This window comes from Tachypleus tridentatus, chromosome 2 (genome assembly GCF_004210375.1).
Source record: "Tachypleus tridentatus isolate NWPU-2018 chromosome 2, ASM421037v1, whole genome shotgun sequence".
NCBI classification, from domain to species: domain Eukaryota; kingdom Metazoa; phylum Arthropoda; class Merostomata; order Xiphosura; family Limulidae; genus Tachypleus; species Tachypleus tridentatus.
In genome coordinates, this window is record NC_134826.1 from 153,315,084 (window position 1) to 153,329,279 (window position 14,196).

At 33.0% G+C, this 14,196-nt stretch overlaps 1 protein-coding gene across 6 annotated transcripts in view; it reads left to right on the forward strand.

The window, feature by feature from the left end:
• The first annotated feature begins 383 nt into the window (after positions 1 to 383).
• LOC143245390 (uncharacterized) overlaps positions 384 to 14,196 on the forward strand; it is a 30,206-nt gene continuing 16,393 nt past the window's right edge. For 2 of the 6 annotated variants that reach the window (XM_076491674.1, XM_076491678.1), the window contains exons 1-3: positions 421 to 516; positions 3,415 to 3,524; positions 13,168 to 13,304. In XM_076491674.1, coding sequence (XP_076347789.1) covers positions 13,217 to 13,304 — 88 coding nt within the window. In that variant the 5' untranslated portion in view covers positions 421 to 516; positions 3,415 to 3,524; positions 13,168 to 13,216. Of the gene's footprint in view, positions 517 to 3,414; positions 3,525 to 5,335; positions 5,545 to 13,167; positions 13,305 to 14,196 lie in introns of those variants that run through there. The other 4 variants (XM_076491673.1, XM_076491676.1, XM_076491675.1 and 1 more) reach the window with 2 other exon arrangements.

Sequence of the window (14,196 nt, forward strand, 5' to 3'; positions counted from 1 at the left end):
TTATAGATTGTATCTGATTAGTAGAGAGAGCAATGCCACATGTAATGTTTGTTTTAATTTTAATGTATGGTTCGATGATTTCCGTAATAATAAGTGTTTCAAATAATTTCCTGGAATATTTAATGTACAAATATTATGTTATATTATATTAAATACGGTGTATTTAATGTACAAATATATTATTGTATTATATTATATTATATGGTATTTATTAGCCCAGTATTTTTTTATTCTTTTCACTTTTGTTACTATTTAACTCGTGAAAGAAATAATTGCAAGTCCGGCTGTTAACCCTTTAAACTTCTATCGTTTCTGCCATTTCTTGCCAACTCACAAGAATACATGGACCGTTTAGTGAGTTGGACGTCTACCAAGAACCATTGTCGACGACATGTTCCTGGAGTCTGTACAGGAGAGACCTTTATATTTAGACGCTACTAACCCATCCTTACTTGTGTCTCTATGCCAAGGCGGGAATATTGGGAGCAGGGTTTGGAGTAATACCACAGTTTGTTTGTGAGTAATATTGTTACATATACATTGTATTATTTTTATTGTTGAATAGTACAGTGTATTATTTTTATTGTTGAATAGTACAGTGTATTATTTTTATTACTGAGTAGTACGGTGTACACTTTTTATTATTGAGTAGTACGGTGTTTTTTATTATTGAGTATTACGGTGTATTATTTTTATTACTGAGTACTACCGTGTATTATTTTTATTATTGAGTAGTACGGTGTATTATTTTTATTATTGAATACTACGGTGTATTACGTTTATTATTGAGTAGTACGGTGTATTATGTTTATTATTGAGTTGAACGATTTATTATTTTTATTATTGAGTACTACGGTATATTAATTTTATTATTGAGTTGTACGGTGTATTATTTTCTATAATAATATTTCACGTATTTAGCATGCTTCCACTGCACATTTCTGTTAAATTGTTGTTAATTTCAAACCTCATAATATCTTTCCTGATGCAACAAGAATTCCTTTCTGACTGTATGTTTGAAAGTTACACGATAACATTGTTGACACAGATTTGATCTAGTTATAGTCTAGAAACGATCTCCAGAAACAAAGGTCATAATTTAAGGTATTAAACTTAACTCAATGCGAGAAAGCCTGGGATGGTTATCGTGGTGATTTGGGGTATTTCGAGATGGTTATTGTATAGATCTGGGATATCTCAGGATGATCACTTTGGTGATTTGTGATATCCCAAGGAGGGTTTAACTGGCGACTAAAAAGAAAATTTATGAAACACCATGATAGCTGTAGATGAAAACATACCTAGCAACACTGATAAACCAACATTAAATAGAGACCACTGGTTACCATTGGTCAGTTCTTCACTCGTTACACCAGTCATGTTACATTCATTTCACTCTTTCTTGATACCACATAAACCAACATTAAATAGAGACCACTGATTACCATTGGTCAGTTCTTCACTCGTTACACCAGTCATGTTACATTCGCTTCACTCTTCCTTGATACCACATAAATCAACATTAAATAGAGACCACTGGTTACCATTGGTCAGTTCTTCACTCGTTACACCAGTCATGTTACATTCATTTCACTCTTTCTTGATACCACATAAACCAACATTAAATAGAGACCACTGATTACCATTGGTCAGTTCTTCACTCGTTACACCAGTCATGTTACATTCGCTTCACTCTTCCTTGATACCACATAAATCAACATTAAATAGAGACCACTGGTTACCATTGGTCAGTTCTTCACTCGTTACACCAGTCATGTTACATTCGCTTCACTCTTCCTTGATACCACATAAATCAACATTAAATAGAGACCACTGGTTACCATTGGTCAGTTCTTCACTCGTTACACCAGTCATGTTACATTCATTTCACTCTTTCTTGATACCACATAAACCAACATTAAATAGAGACCACTGATTACCATTGGTCAGTTCTTCACTCGTTACACCAGTCATGTTACATTCGCTTCACTCTTCCTTGATACCACATAAATCAACATTAAATAGAGACCACTGGTTACCATTGGTCAGTTCTTCACTCGTTACACCAGTCATGTTACATTCACTTCACTCTTCCTTGATACCACATAAACCAACATTAAATAGAGACCACTGGTTACCATTGGTCAGTTCTTCACTCGTTACACCAGTCATGTTACATTCGCTTCACTCTTCCTTGATACCACATAAACCAACATTAAATAGAGACCACTGGTTACCATTGGTCAGTTCTTCACTCGTTACACCAGTCATGTTACATTCGCTTCACTCTTCCTTGATACCACATAAACCAATATTAAATAGAGACCACTGGTTACCATTGGTCAGTTCTTCACTCGTTACACCAGTCATGTTACATTCGCTTCACTTTTCCTTGATACCACATAAACCAACATTAAATAGAGACCACTGATTACCATTGGTCAGTTCTTCACTCGTTACACCAGTCATGTTACATTCGCTTCACTCTTCCTTGATACCACATAACCCAACATTAAATAGAGACCACTGATTACCATTGGTCAGTTCTTCACTCGTTACACCAGTCATGTTACATTCACTTCACTCTTCCTTGATACCACATAAACCAACATTAAATAGAGACCACTGGTTACCGTTGGTCAGTTCTTCACTCCTTACATCAATTATTACATTCAATTGACTTTTATCACATAAAGTCTAAAGACAAAACGTTAGAAATTTGTACTATTTTAATATTATATCTCTAAGTATATCTTTCAGTATATCTGTATCTCTCAGCTAGGGAGTTCCACCCTTGTCAAACTTTAAAGTTACTTAACCTGGTGGTGTGGAAAAATTTAAGGGTTTGTAACATGATATGTAGGAAACTTAAGGTAGTTAACATAGGTTATATGAGAACTTAGGTTAGTTAACATAAAGGTGTGGGAATTTAAGGTATTTAACATAAAGAATTGGGAACTTAAGTTAGTTAATATAAAGATGTGGGGACTTAAGGTAGTTAACATAAAGATGTGGGGACTTAAGGTAGTTAATATAAAGATGTGGGAACTTAAGTTAGTTAATATAAAGATGTGGGAACTTAAGGTAGTTAACATAAAGAATTGGGAACTTAAGGTATTTAACATAAACTTATGGTAGTTAACACAAGTTATGTGAGAACTTAATGTAGTTAATATAAAGATGTGGGAACTTAATGTAGTTAACATAAAGAATAGGGAACTTAAGTTAATGTTCAGGAAACACAGTGTGTGATCATATTAACTCATTACTTAATGACTTACTCTTTGAATGATAAAAGTAAAGCGACATCATGTAATTGTAGTTAAACCTGTGCCAAGAATGATTTCGGTTATAAATGAAGGATGCCAAGACATTTCATTCTATAAAGAAATCTCGTTAATACATTTACCACAGATACGTTAGGTTCGACGTAGAAGACACAAAGAGACCACCATCTATAGAAAACTCTCCTTTATATCTGCACCACAAATCCAGTTAGACCTTTACTGGCATATTTTGTTTAGGTATGTTTATGTTTCCTTTCATACTGAAAGTCATTTCCATTTGGTGAGGAGAATCTTTCCAAGGAGCCACCTTTTCAACTAAGAAAACCTAGAGGACTTGAGTCCTGTTGTTTTGTTGAAATTAGTCCCTGCTAACTTATCTTTTTAAAGAGGACTTGAGTCCTGCTGTTTTGTTGAAATTATTCCCTGCTAACTTATCTTTTTAAGGAAAAACCTGATTCTTACCGTTTTGTTGAAATCGTTCCTGCTAACTTACGTTTTTAAGGCGGGCCTGATTCTTAATGTTTTGTTGAAATCGTTCCTGCTAACTTACGTTTTTAAGGCGGGCCTGATTCTTAATGTTTTGTTGAAATCGTTCCTGCTAACTTACGTTTTTAAGGAGGGCCTGATTCTTAATGTTTTGTTGAAAATACTTCCTTATAAGATTTTAAGGAAGAAGAAACCAAATCTTTCTTTACTGAAAATCATGCATGATAAACTCTTTTAAGTAAGATAAAGCCCAATTCTGTCTAAGTATGGAATTAATTTTCGGTCTCTAACTCTGAAGGCCAATCTACTAAGTATCTCTTCATAAAGGACATGTCTCAAGTAATCTAATTGTTAAACATCAAGTGTCTGTCCCAAAATGGATCCATGAGCGAAAATATTTTTCCTCGCTGACGTCAATAACTAACTGAAATGTAGCCAAACTTTGTGGCAAAAATAGAGATTTGTTTCCCGCCTTTATATGTTATCACTGAAGTTGTCTATAAAATTTATTACATCCGTAAACTACTTATCCGTAATAAGTAACGTGAGTTACTTGCGCACCTGTACGTGAGTAATATACGTTTTGTAAACAATATCTATAATTCCAATATTACTTTACTAAACAAGACTGTTTTTACGACATCAGGCGACTTGCAGTTATACCTTTACTTTGCAAATCTGCGAGGTGAAAAATAGGCTTAGCACTATTTTTATATATATATATGTTAATGAAGATGGATCAATGGCTTTACATAGACGAATTTTGGGAATAGTAATTGAGCAAGTTGTGTAAACGTATAAATAAACTTGTATGACTGATATTATAGAAATAACTTTTTTAATTTTGAAACACTGGCCGTGGAGAAATACAGGGTGTTATTTAGAAATGAGAAAGGACATAGATAATATGTATAATATAGATCCTAATATATACGTTATATTCAAAACTTTGTTGTACGTTTGTTTAAACCTGCATCCTGTTGTATTACATGGATTATTTTATAACAAATTTATGTAAACTTCGATCGTAATCTATTACATGAATTACTTTGTTATACATCTACGTAAACCCAAGCCCTAATTCTGTCTATTTACAGTTGTTTCACATGTAGCTGATTCTATCTGTTTCCAAGTGTTTCATACAAGCACTTCACTTTATTTTTCATACATAAATAGAAACTACTTTTACACCTTTTATTTTCCATGTATTATTATTATGTTATGTTAAACAGATATGTATATATTTTATTTAATGTTCAAATATCCACCCTTAGATGTCTCTAGGCTTTATTTATAATATCATTCTAGACACCTGTTTCCTGCGGGGTTAGATACTTGACAGCTAAGTTTTACTATCTTGAACACAATAGAAGTGAGATATTATATAAGCTTAGCTGCGTCATCGTTAATAACATAAACTATGTCGTATCTCGTAGCCAACTAGACTGCTTTTCTGAGAAACACGACATCTGCATTTCCTTTATTGCTTGGAAGTTCTACTTAAGTGACAGTATCTGTCAGGTAAGAAGGAATGAGGTTAATAGTATGGTGTTTGTTATTCTGTAGCAGAGAAACTGCCAAGAGTGTTTTGTTCTACTACCACGACTAGCAGGAGTGGCTTTTATGAGACTGCAGTGTTTTATTTCTGGGTATTTTGTTGGGACCCTTCATAGATATGAAATACTACCAGAAGTTGGAAACCATCTGATGCTTTGTGTACATTGTGTTCGTGTACGCTATAAATACTTCATGAAAATGTATCTTTGGTCAGGTAAGTAACAGCTATAACTTCTTTGATGAAGTCCCCACAAATCAGAATTTTAGGGCCAAAGTTTATGATGCAAGTTTTTTCCTTTTTCACCTCAATCTCATCATAAAAGAGAAAATGTTGAAACATCTACAAGGTAAAGTCAGCAAGTGGTGGTGTCAACAACCTAATGATAGTAATCAGAAGAATTCGGCAGAAGACGTGAAAATTCTCAGTAGCTAGAGTGACTGCTTTCTTCACAAGCCTGACAGATTATACTTAAAATCTTTTCTCTAAAAATCTCTCTGTTTGAACCTTTCATTGACAGAGTTCTCAACATTGATCGAACATTCACTCGACCACCAGCTAAGGCAATGTTTCTCAGCTGTGAATGCTTCCCATCTTGGAAAGGATTATAACTTCAAGTTAATTGCGAATGCCACTCTAGTCTTATCTAATGCATCCTTCATTCATTTCCCTATATTAGTTTGACCAGTAGTATTTGATGCTTTTTGTCAGAAAGATCTGACTGAGGAACCACATGTGTGGTTTGAAGCCTAGTAGTTCTTCCTAGATCTAATTGAACACATTCTGTGTCTTCCTGATTTTCATGAAGGAATATTCTATGTAACTAAGATTTTGTTTTGACGAAGTGTGAAGTGACGAGTCTTCCAACTTATACCACGAGAAATAGGATTTCCATATCCGTGGAGGCCAAACCACAGATATCCATTTATGTAGCTTTGTGGTTAATTACAAAAAACAACAATTATCTGCCAGCTACCTATTCTATCAATCCTGATAAATATCGACCCAATGTAACCATGGCACTATTCTTATATATTTGAAGTATTTTGTTTTTGCATCTTTGAGCAATTCCAAGAAGTTCACCAAACTTTTGTATCAGCAAATATCTTATCATGATTGATGGGATCCTTGATTTTATATTGGCTTTACTTTCAAGCATCTTTGGAAATAAATTTCGATTATACATAGTGGACCATATTTCTTCAAGTCCACTGCCTTCCACAGTTTTACAACAACCTGACCCAAGAAAAGATACAAATGACGAACTTCTTTCAGACAAAGCAGGACATTCTTACATACACTTACCAATGTATTGAAATGTTAGGCCTTAAAGTAGAATAGTTCATAACATGTAGGTTTCTGTTTCTGTTTATCAATGTAGTGTTCTATATGAAGTGATTTATTCGATGGTTCTGGTGTATCACTGAGCAGTAAACAATGGTAGAACACAACCATTCACATTACGTCAAATCTGACAAGAAGCCATAAGAACTAAATATGTCGTAGTGAGAATGAATTGTAGAACATTCATAAAGTGACCACTCGTATAAAAGTAAGAAATCTCAGTGACTTCAAAAGCCGCAAACATCTACATTTCTTAGATGGCTCTAAAATATAGCCATATAAGATGTGCATCTGTTATCTTTTGATTTAAAGATGATGTCTGACACCATTACATAAACTGCTATATGATGTATTCAAAAGATGAAATTTAAAGATGGCATTAAATACACGATGAGATGTAAAGAATATAAAGCTAATACACAGTGGTAGGTCAAGCAAGGTCTTAATGGTGATATATTAAATACACTAAGATAGGCCAATAACTTAAAGCTGATATATTAAATACATAGGGATAGGTCAATGACTTGAACCTGGCATATTAAAAACATAGGGATCGGTCAAGAATTAAGGCTCCCAAATTAAATACAGACTGATGGGTCTAAAACTTAAAACTGATATATATAAAATGCACAGTGATAAATTTAGGACTTGTAGCTGATATATTAAATACCGAGTGTTATGTCTAGGCCTTAAAGCTGGCTATTAAATACACATTGATAAGTGTAGAACACAAATCTGGCATATTAAATACACAGTGATAGCTATAGGAATTAAAGCTGACATATTAAGTACACAGCAATAGTTATAAGACTTAAATCTGACATTAAATACAGTGGTAGGTCTAGAACTTAAGGCATGCATATTAAATACACAATGATAGGTTTAGGAGTTCAAGCCCATATTAAAGACAATGTTATGTCTAGGACCTGGATCTGGCATATTAAATACACACTGATAGTTGTAGGAGTTAAGGCTTATACATTAAATACACATCATGATAGTTGTAGGACTTAAAACCAAAATATCAATTACACACTGATAGGTCTAGGTCTTAAATCTTATATATATAAATACCCAGTGATAGTTATACGACTTAAATTTGATATATTAAATAAACAGGTATAGTTATAGGACTTAAAGCTGTTATATTAAATACAAAGTGACAGGCCTAAACTTAAGGCTGGCATATTATATACATAGTAATAGGTCTAGGACTTATGGCTGATATATTAAATACATAGTAATAGGTCTAGGACTTATATAGCTGATATATTAAATACACATGGATATGTCAAGAACTTAAATCTCACAAATTAAATACACAGTGATAACTCTAGGACTAAAGAATGACATTAATTACACTGTGTTAGTAAAAGGAGTGAAAGCTGAAATTAAATACACAGTGATGGTCTTGTACTTAAGCTGGAATATTAAATACAAAGTGATAGTCTAGTACTTAAGCTGGAATATTAAATACACAGTGATAGTCTAGTACATAAGCTGGAATATTAAGTACATAGTGATAGTCTAGTACTTAAGCTGGAATATTAAGTACACAATGATAGTCCAGTACATAAGCTGGAATATTAAATACACAGTGATAGTCTAGTACTTAAGCTGGAATATTAAATACACAGTGATAGGCTAGTACTTAAGCTGGAATATTAAATACACAGTGATAGTCTAGTACATAAGCTGGAATATTAAGTGCATAGTGATAGTCTAGTACTTAAGCTGGAATATTAAATACACAGTGATAGTCTAGTACTTAAGCTGGAATATTAAGTACACAGTGATAGTCTAGTACTTAAGCTGGAATATTAAGTACATACTGATAGTCTAGTACCTAAGCTGGAATATTAAATACACAGTGATATCTAGTACATAAGCTGGAATATTAAATACACAGTGATAGTCTAGTACTTAAGCTGGAATATTAAATACACAGTGATAGTCTAGTACTTAAGCTGGAATATTAAGTACACAGTGATAGTCTAGTACTTAAGCTGGAATATTAAGTACATTCTGATAGTCTAGTACTTAAGCTGGAGTATTAAGTACACAGTGATAGTCTAGTACATAAGCTGGAATATTAAATACACAGTGATAGTCTAGTACATAAGCTGGAATATTAAATACACAGTGATAGTCTAGTACATAAGCTGGAATATTAAGTACATAGTGATTGTCTAGTACTTAAGCTGGAATATTAAATACACAGTGATAGTCTAGTACTTAAGCTGGAATATTAAATACACAGTGATAGTCTAGTACTTAAGCTGGAATATTAAGTACATAGTGATATCTAGTACTTAAGCTGGAATATTAAATACACAATGATAGTCTAGTACATAAGCTGGAATATTAAATACACAGTGATAGTCTAGTACTTAAGCTGGAATATTAAATACACAATGATAGTCTAGTACATAAGCTGGAATATTAAATACACAGTGATATCTAGTACATAAGCTGGAATATTAAATACACAGTGATAGTCTAGTACTTAAGCTGGAATATTAAGTACACAGTGATAGTCTAGTACTTAAGCTGGAATATTAAGTACATTCTGATAGTCTAGTACTTAAGCTGGAATATTAAGTACACAGTGATAGTCTAGTACTTAAGCTGGAATATTAAGTACATTCTGATAGTCCAGTACATAAGCTGGAATATTAAATACACAGTGATGGTTTAGTACATAAGCTGGAATATTAAATACACAGTGATAGTCTAGTACTTAAGCTGGAATATTAAATACACAGTGATAGTCTAGTACTTAAGCTGGAATATTAAATACACAGTGATAGTCTAGTACATAAGCTGGAATATTAAGTACATAGTGATAGTCTAGTACTTAAGCTGGAATATTAAATACACAGTGATAGTCTAGTACTTAAGCTGGAATATTAAATACACAGTGATAGTCTAGTACTTAAGCTGGAATATTAAATACATAGTGATAGTCTAGTACTTAAGCTGGAATATTAAGTACATAGTGATATCTAGTACTTAAGCTGGAATATTAAATACACAATGATAGTCTAGTACATAAGCTGGAATATTAAATACACAGTGATAGTCTAGTACTTAAGCTGGAATATTAAATACACAATGATAGTCTAGTACATAAGCTGGAATATTAAATACACAGTGATAGTCTAGTACTTAAGCTGGAATATTAAATACATAGTGATATCTAGTACTTAAGCTGGAATATTAAGTACACAGTGATAGTCTAGTACTTAAGCTGGAATATTAAATACACAGTGATAGTCTAGTACTTAAGCTGGAATATTAAATACACAGTGATTGTCTAGTACTTAAGCTGGAATATTAAGTACATACTGATAGTCTGGTACTTAAGCTGGAATATTAAGTACACAGTGATAGTCTAGTACTTAAGCTGGAATATTAAGTACACAGTGATAGTCTAGTACTTAAGCTGGAATATTAAGTACATACTGATAGTCTAGTACCTAAGCTGGAATATTAAATACACAGTGATAGTCTAGTACATAAGCTGGTATATTAAATACACAGTGATAGTCTAGTACTTAAGCTGGAATATTAAATACACAGTGATAGTCTAGTACTTAAGCTGGAATATTAAATACACAGTGATAGTCTAGTACTTAAGCTGGAATATTAAGTACATACTGATAGTCTAGTACTTAAGCTGGAATATTAAGTACACAGTGATAGTCTAGTACTTAAGCTGGAATATTAAGTACACAGTGATAGTCTAGTACTTAAGCTGGAATATTAAGTACATACTGATAGTCTAGTACTTAAGCTGGAATATTAAGTACACAGTGATGTATTTATTAAAGAGTGATAGATGAATGACTTAAAGCTTCACAGTGATAGTGAAGCTATAACCTTAAATCTGAAACCTTAAAACTGAAACTTTAGCTCTAGAGTGAAAACCTAGGCATTTAAATTGCCACATGGATGTAAAGTGAAACCTGAAGGGTTTAAAACCTCAGTATATTTATGATGAGAATGAAAACCTTAAAACTTAAAGTTTTGGGCTAGTTATTACCAAGGACTTTAAACTGCAACTTTAGGTATGTAGTGAAAGTGAAGACCTTAAATCTACGACACTAAGACTAAAATGTAGACCAATGTTAGGTAAAGAGTTAGAATTAAATTTGTTTAAAGAATATTTATATCTTTGCAATACTGCAAAATGAATTTTACTTTTTATACTTTTAATCAAAAATATCGTATAAAAATTATTTTTTAAACTTTTACTAAGCTTTGGTACTTCCAACAATTATTAGTTATATCTACCAATAACCTGATCCACGACTAAATAAAAAAACATGATTATATTAATACTGAATAATACAGCTGAATAAAAGAGTTGTTTTCGTTTTCTTTGCTGTTATTTATTCTGGCAGCATGATAAAACTTGCGGAACCAATTTATGTGAGTGAAATATAATACGTAATTCTAGATGGCGTTACTTTGAAAACGAAGCTTAGCTGGTTAGATAAGCGGTGATACTCTAAAATGTGTTCCTTCCACCTTGTGAACGTTTAAGCAACGAGTCACCATAGCTTTCAAGGTCATAAACAGTCCGTTAGGATTGAATTGCATCTGACGAATGTATTTTCTAATAACCAGAGATCAAATAACATATATATTTAAAACGGACATTGTTATGCACAAAACAACACAAATACGTCGAACGAAAGTCGCCAAAAAATAAATATCCGTTCATATCCAGTTTCAGATTGAAAGTTTCAAATAGTAGTATACATGTTGGTTTCATACAGTGAGCTTTTCATATAACCACTAGTTGGTTTCATACAGTGAGCTTTTCATATAACCACTAGTTGGTTTCATACAGTGAGCTTTTCATATAACCATTAGTTGGTTTCATACAGTGAGCTTTTCATATAACCACTAGTTGGTTTCATACAGTGAGCTTTCATATAACCACTAGTTGGTTTCATACAGTGAGCTTTTCATATAACCACTAGTTGGTTCCATACAGTGAGCTTTTCATATAACCACTTGTTGGTTCCATAAGACAAGCTTTTAATCGTAGCCAGTTCAAACAATAACATTATTACCCTAATCACCAGTTTATTTCAGACAGTACTATTTACAATCTAATCATCATCTGATGTCAGACAGTACTGTATACATTCTAATCATCAACTGATGACAGACAGTACTATTTACAACCTAATCATCAACTGATGACAGACAGTACTATATACATCCTAGTCATCAACTGATGACAGACAGTACTATATACATTCTAATCATCAACTGATGACAGACAGTACTATATACAACCTAATCATCAACTGATGTCAGACAGTACTATATACATCCTATTCATCAACTGATGACAGACAGTACTGTATACATCCTATTCATCAACTGATGTCAAACAATAAGATTTTTTTTCATCACATATTGATTTCAGACTGTAAAATGTTCAGATTGATTTTATAATTGTCTAATAAATAAATAAAAGAAACTTATTTATTTTACAAATCAGGGCTAGTCAATCAGTGTGCTGGACTCATTAGCTGCGGATTCGAGTTCGATCATCGATATTTCAACCGTGTATTCATTATACTCTGATTGTCAATCATACGTTTGGTGTTGAAACGTCACCTTTCCTCTGCATGTTTACAATGAAAACAACGTTGTTTTAGACTGGCGGGTTAGGGCGCTTGACTCACAATCTGCATCTTACGGGTTTCAATTCTCAAAACAGTAAACATACTCGCCCTTTCAGTCGTGACCGTGTCATAATGTAATGGTCAATCCCACTATTTGTTGGTAAAAGAGTAGCCCAAGAGCTAGCGGTTGATGGTGATGACTAGTCGTCTTCCCTTTTATCTTATACTGCAAAATTAAAGATGGCGAATACAGATTATAGTCGTGTAGCTTTGCGCAAAATTGAAAAGCAAACAAACCATCCTTTACTAATAACATGCCATTCATCTACTATACTGTTTTCATAGACTCACGATATCCTCTAAATGTAATCCGTCTGTGGCTTAACTACACTATTAAACTTTCTGTTAACTAAACGCTATTTCCTACCAACAATCTGTCATCGGCCTAAATAGCCAACTAGACTTTCTGAAGGTCATTTAGTATTCTCTATCAGCAACATTTCATCAGCCTAACTAGGCTTTCAAACTTTCTAAAGGCCAAATGCCATCTATTCTCTACCAAAAATATGTTATTAGCCTAACTAGGCTATTAGACCTTCTGAAGTTCAATTGTTACCTTGTACTGCCCTTAGACTAAGTGGACTGTTAGATTTTTTGTCGACAACGTTTTACAAATTACCGAAATCCTAAAGTAGGCCTAACTAGAACGTCAAACTTTCAGGTACTCATGTTTAGGATATTTCTGATACGTCAGGAGATACTTGAGGTTAATGTGAAGCTGGTTATTAAAGATATTATTGCTTGAATAAGATGATTTCTTCATTCACATAATACGTTCATCTTACAGGAAAATTGTTACGTACAAGATAGTCTACAATTCATTTTAAAATGACGTAATGGGCTGCGGTCCGAGCAAGCTGTACTTATCTTCAAGACGACGAGGTTCTTACTCAGAAGATGATGGTGATGAACATTGTGAAATGGGTAACACAAACATCTACAATATTATAATAATAAGAATGGAGCCGGTATGTGTGTTATAAATATTTTGATAGTTTTCCATCTTTTCATCCCTCTTCGTCTTTATCTATTTTCTTCTAAACGACAGTTTTTATTCTGTATCATGTGTAACGGACTAATAAACTTGTATTGTTCTAGTTGTAACGTTATCTGGTTGTCTAACTAATTTATTTTATTTTAATTAATATATTGTCTGGTAGTCTAAGTATGTATAATCAATAACAGTCAGCTTACTGAAAGAAATTAATTTTTATATTTATTATTTCGATTTAAAGTTTCTAATAGCGTTTTACACAAAAGATTAGAAACCCAGGTAAATATTGTAAAAATAATTGATAACTTATGTCTCTTGGAGATACCAAGCAACAAATACTTCCTGTAATTTATCAACACCATTTGTTTAACACCTGTTTTACGATAGTTTACGTGGGTTGGTGATTACATCACAATATGCGACATTTCAACACCTATTGCAGATACAGGCGTCAAATAAAGGTTTAACATTACAAATGGCAAATTCACATAAACGAATTCTTGTTTGTCTCAGATGACCTTTGGCAGGTATAAACTTAATAGGGAGAAAAATCCACCAGCAGAACAACAGATACATGATACATCAAATATTAAAGAGTAGACTAAAGTACAGCACATATACATCACAAAGTAGACTATGGAATAAGACATATACGTTACAGAGTAGACTATGGAATAAGACATATACGTTACAGAGCAGACTAGAGAACAGCCTATGAACATTACAGAGTAGATTAGAGAACAGCCTATGAACATTACAGAGTAGATTAGAGAACAGCCTATGAACATTACAGAGTAGACCAGAGAACAGCAAAGATACATT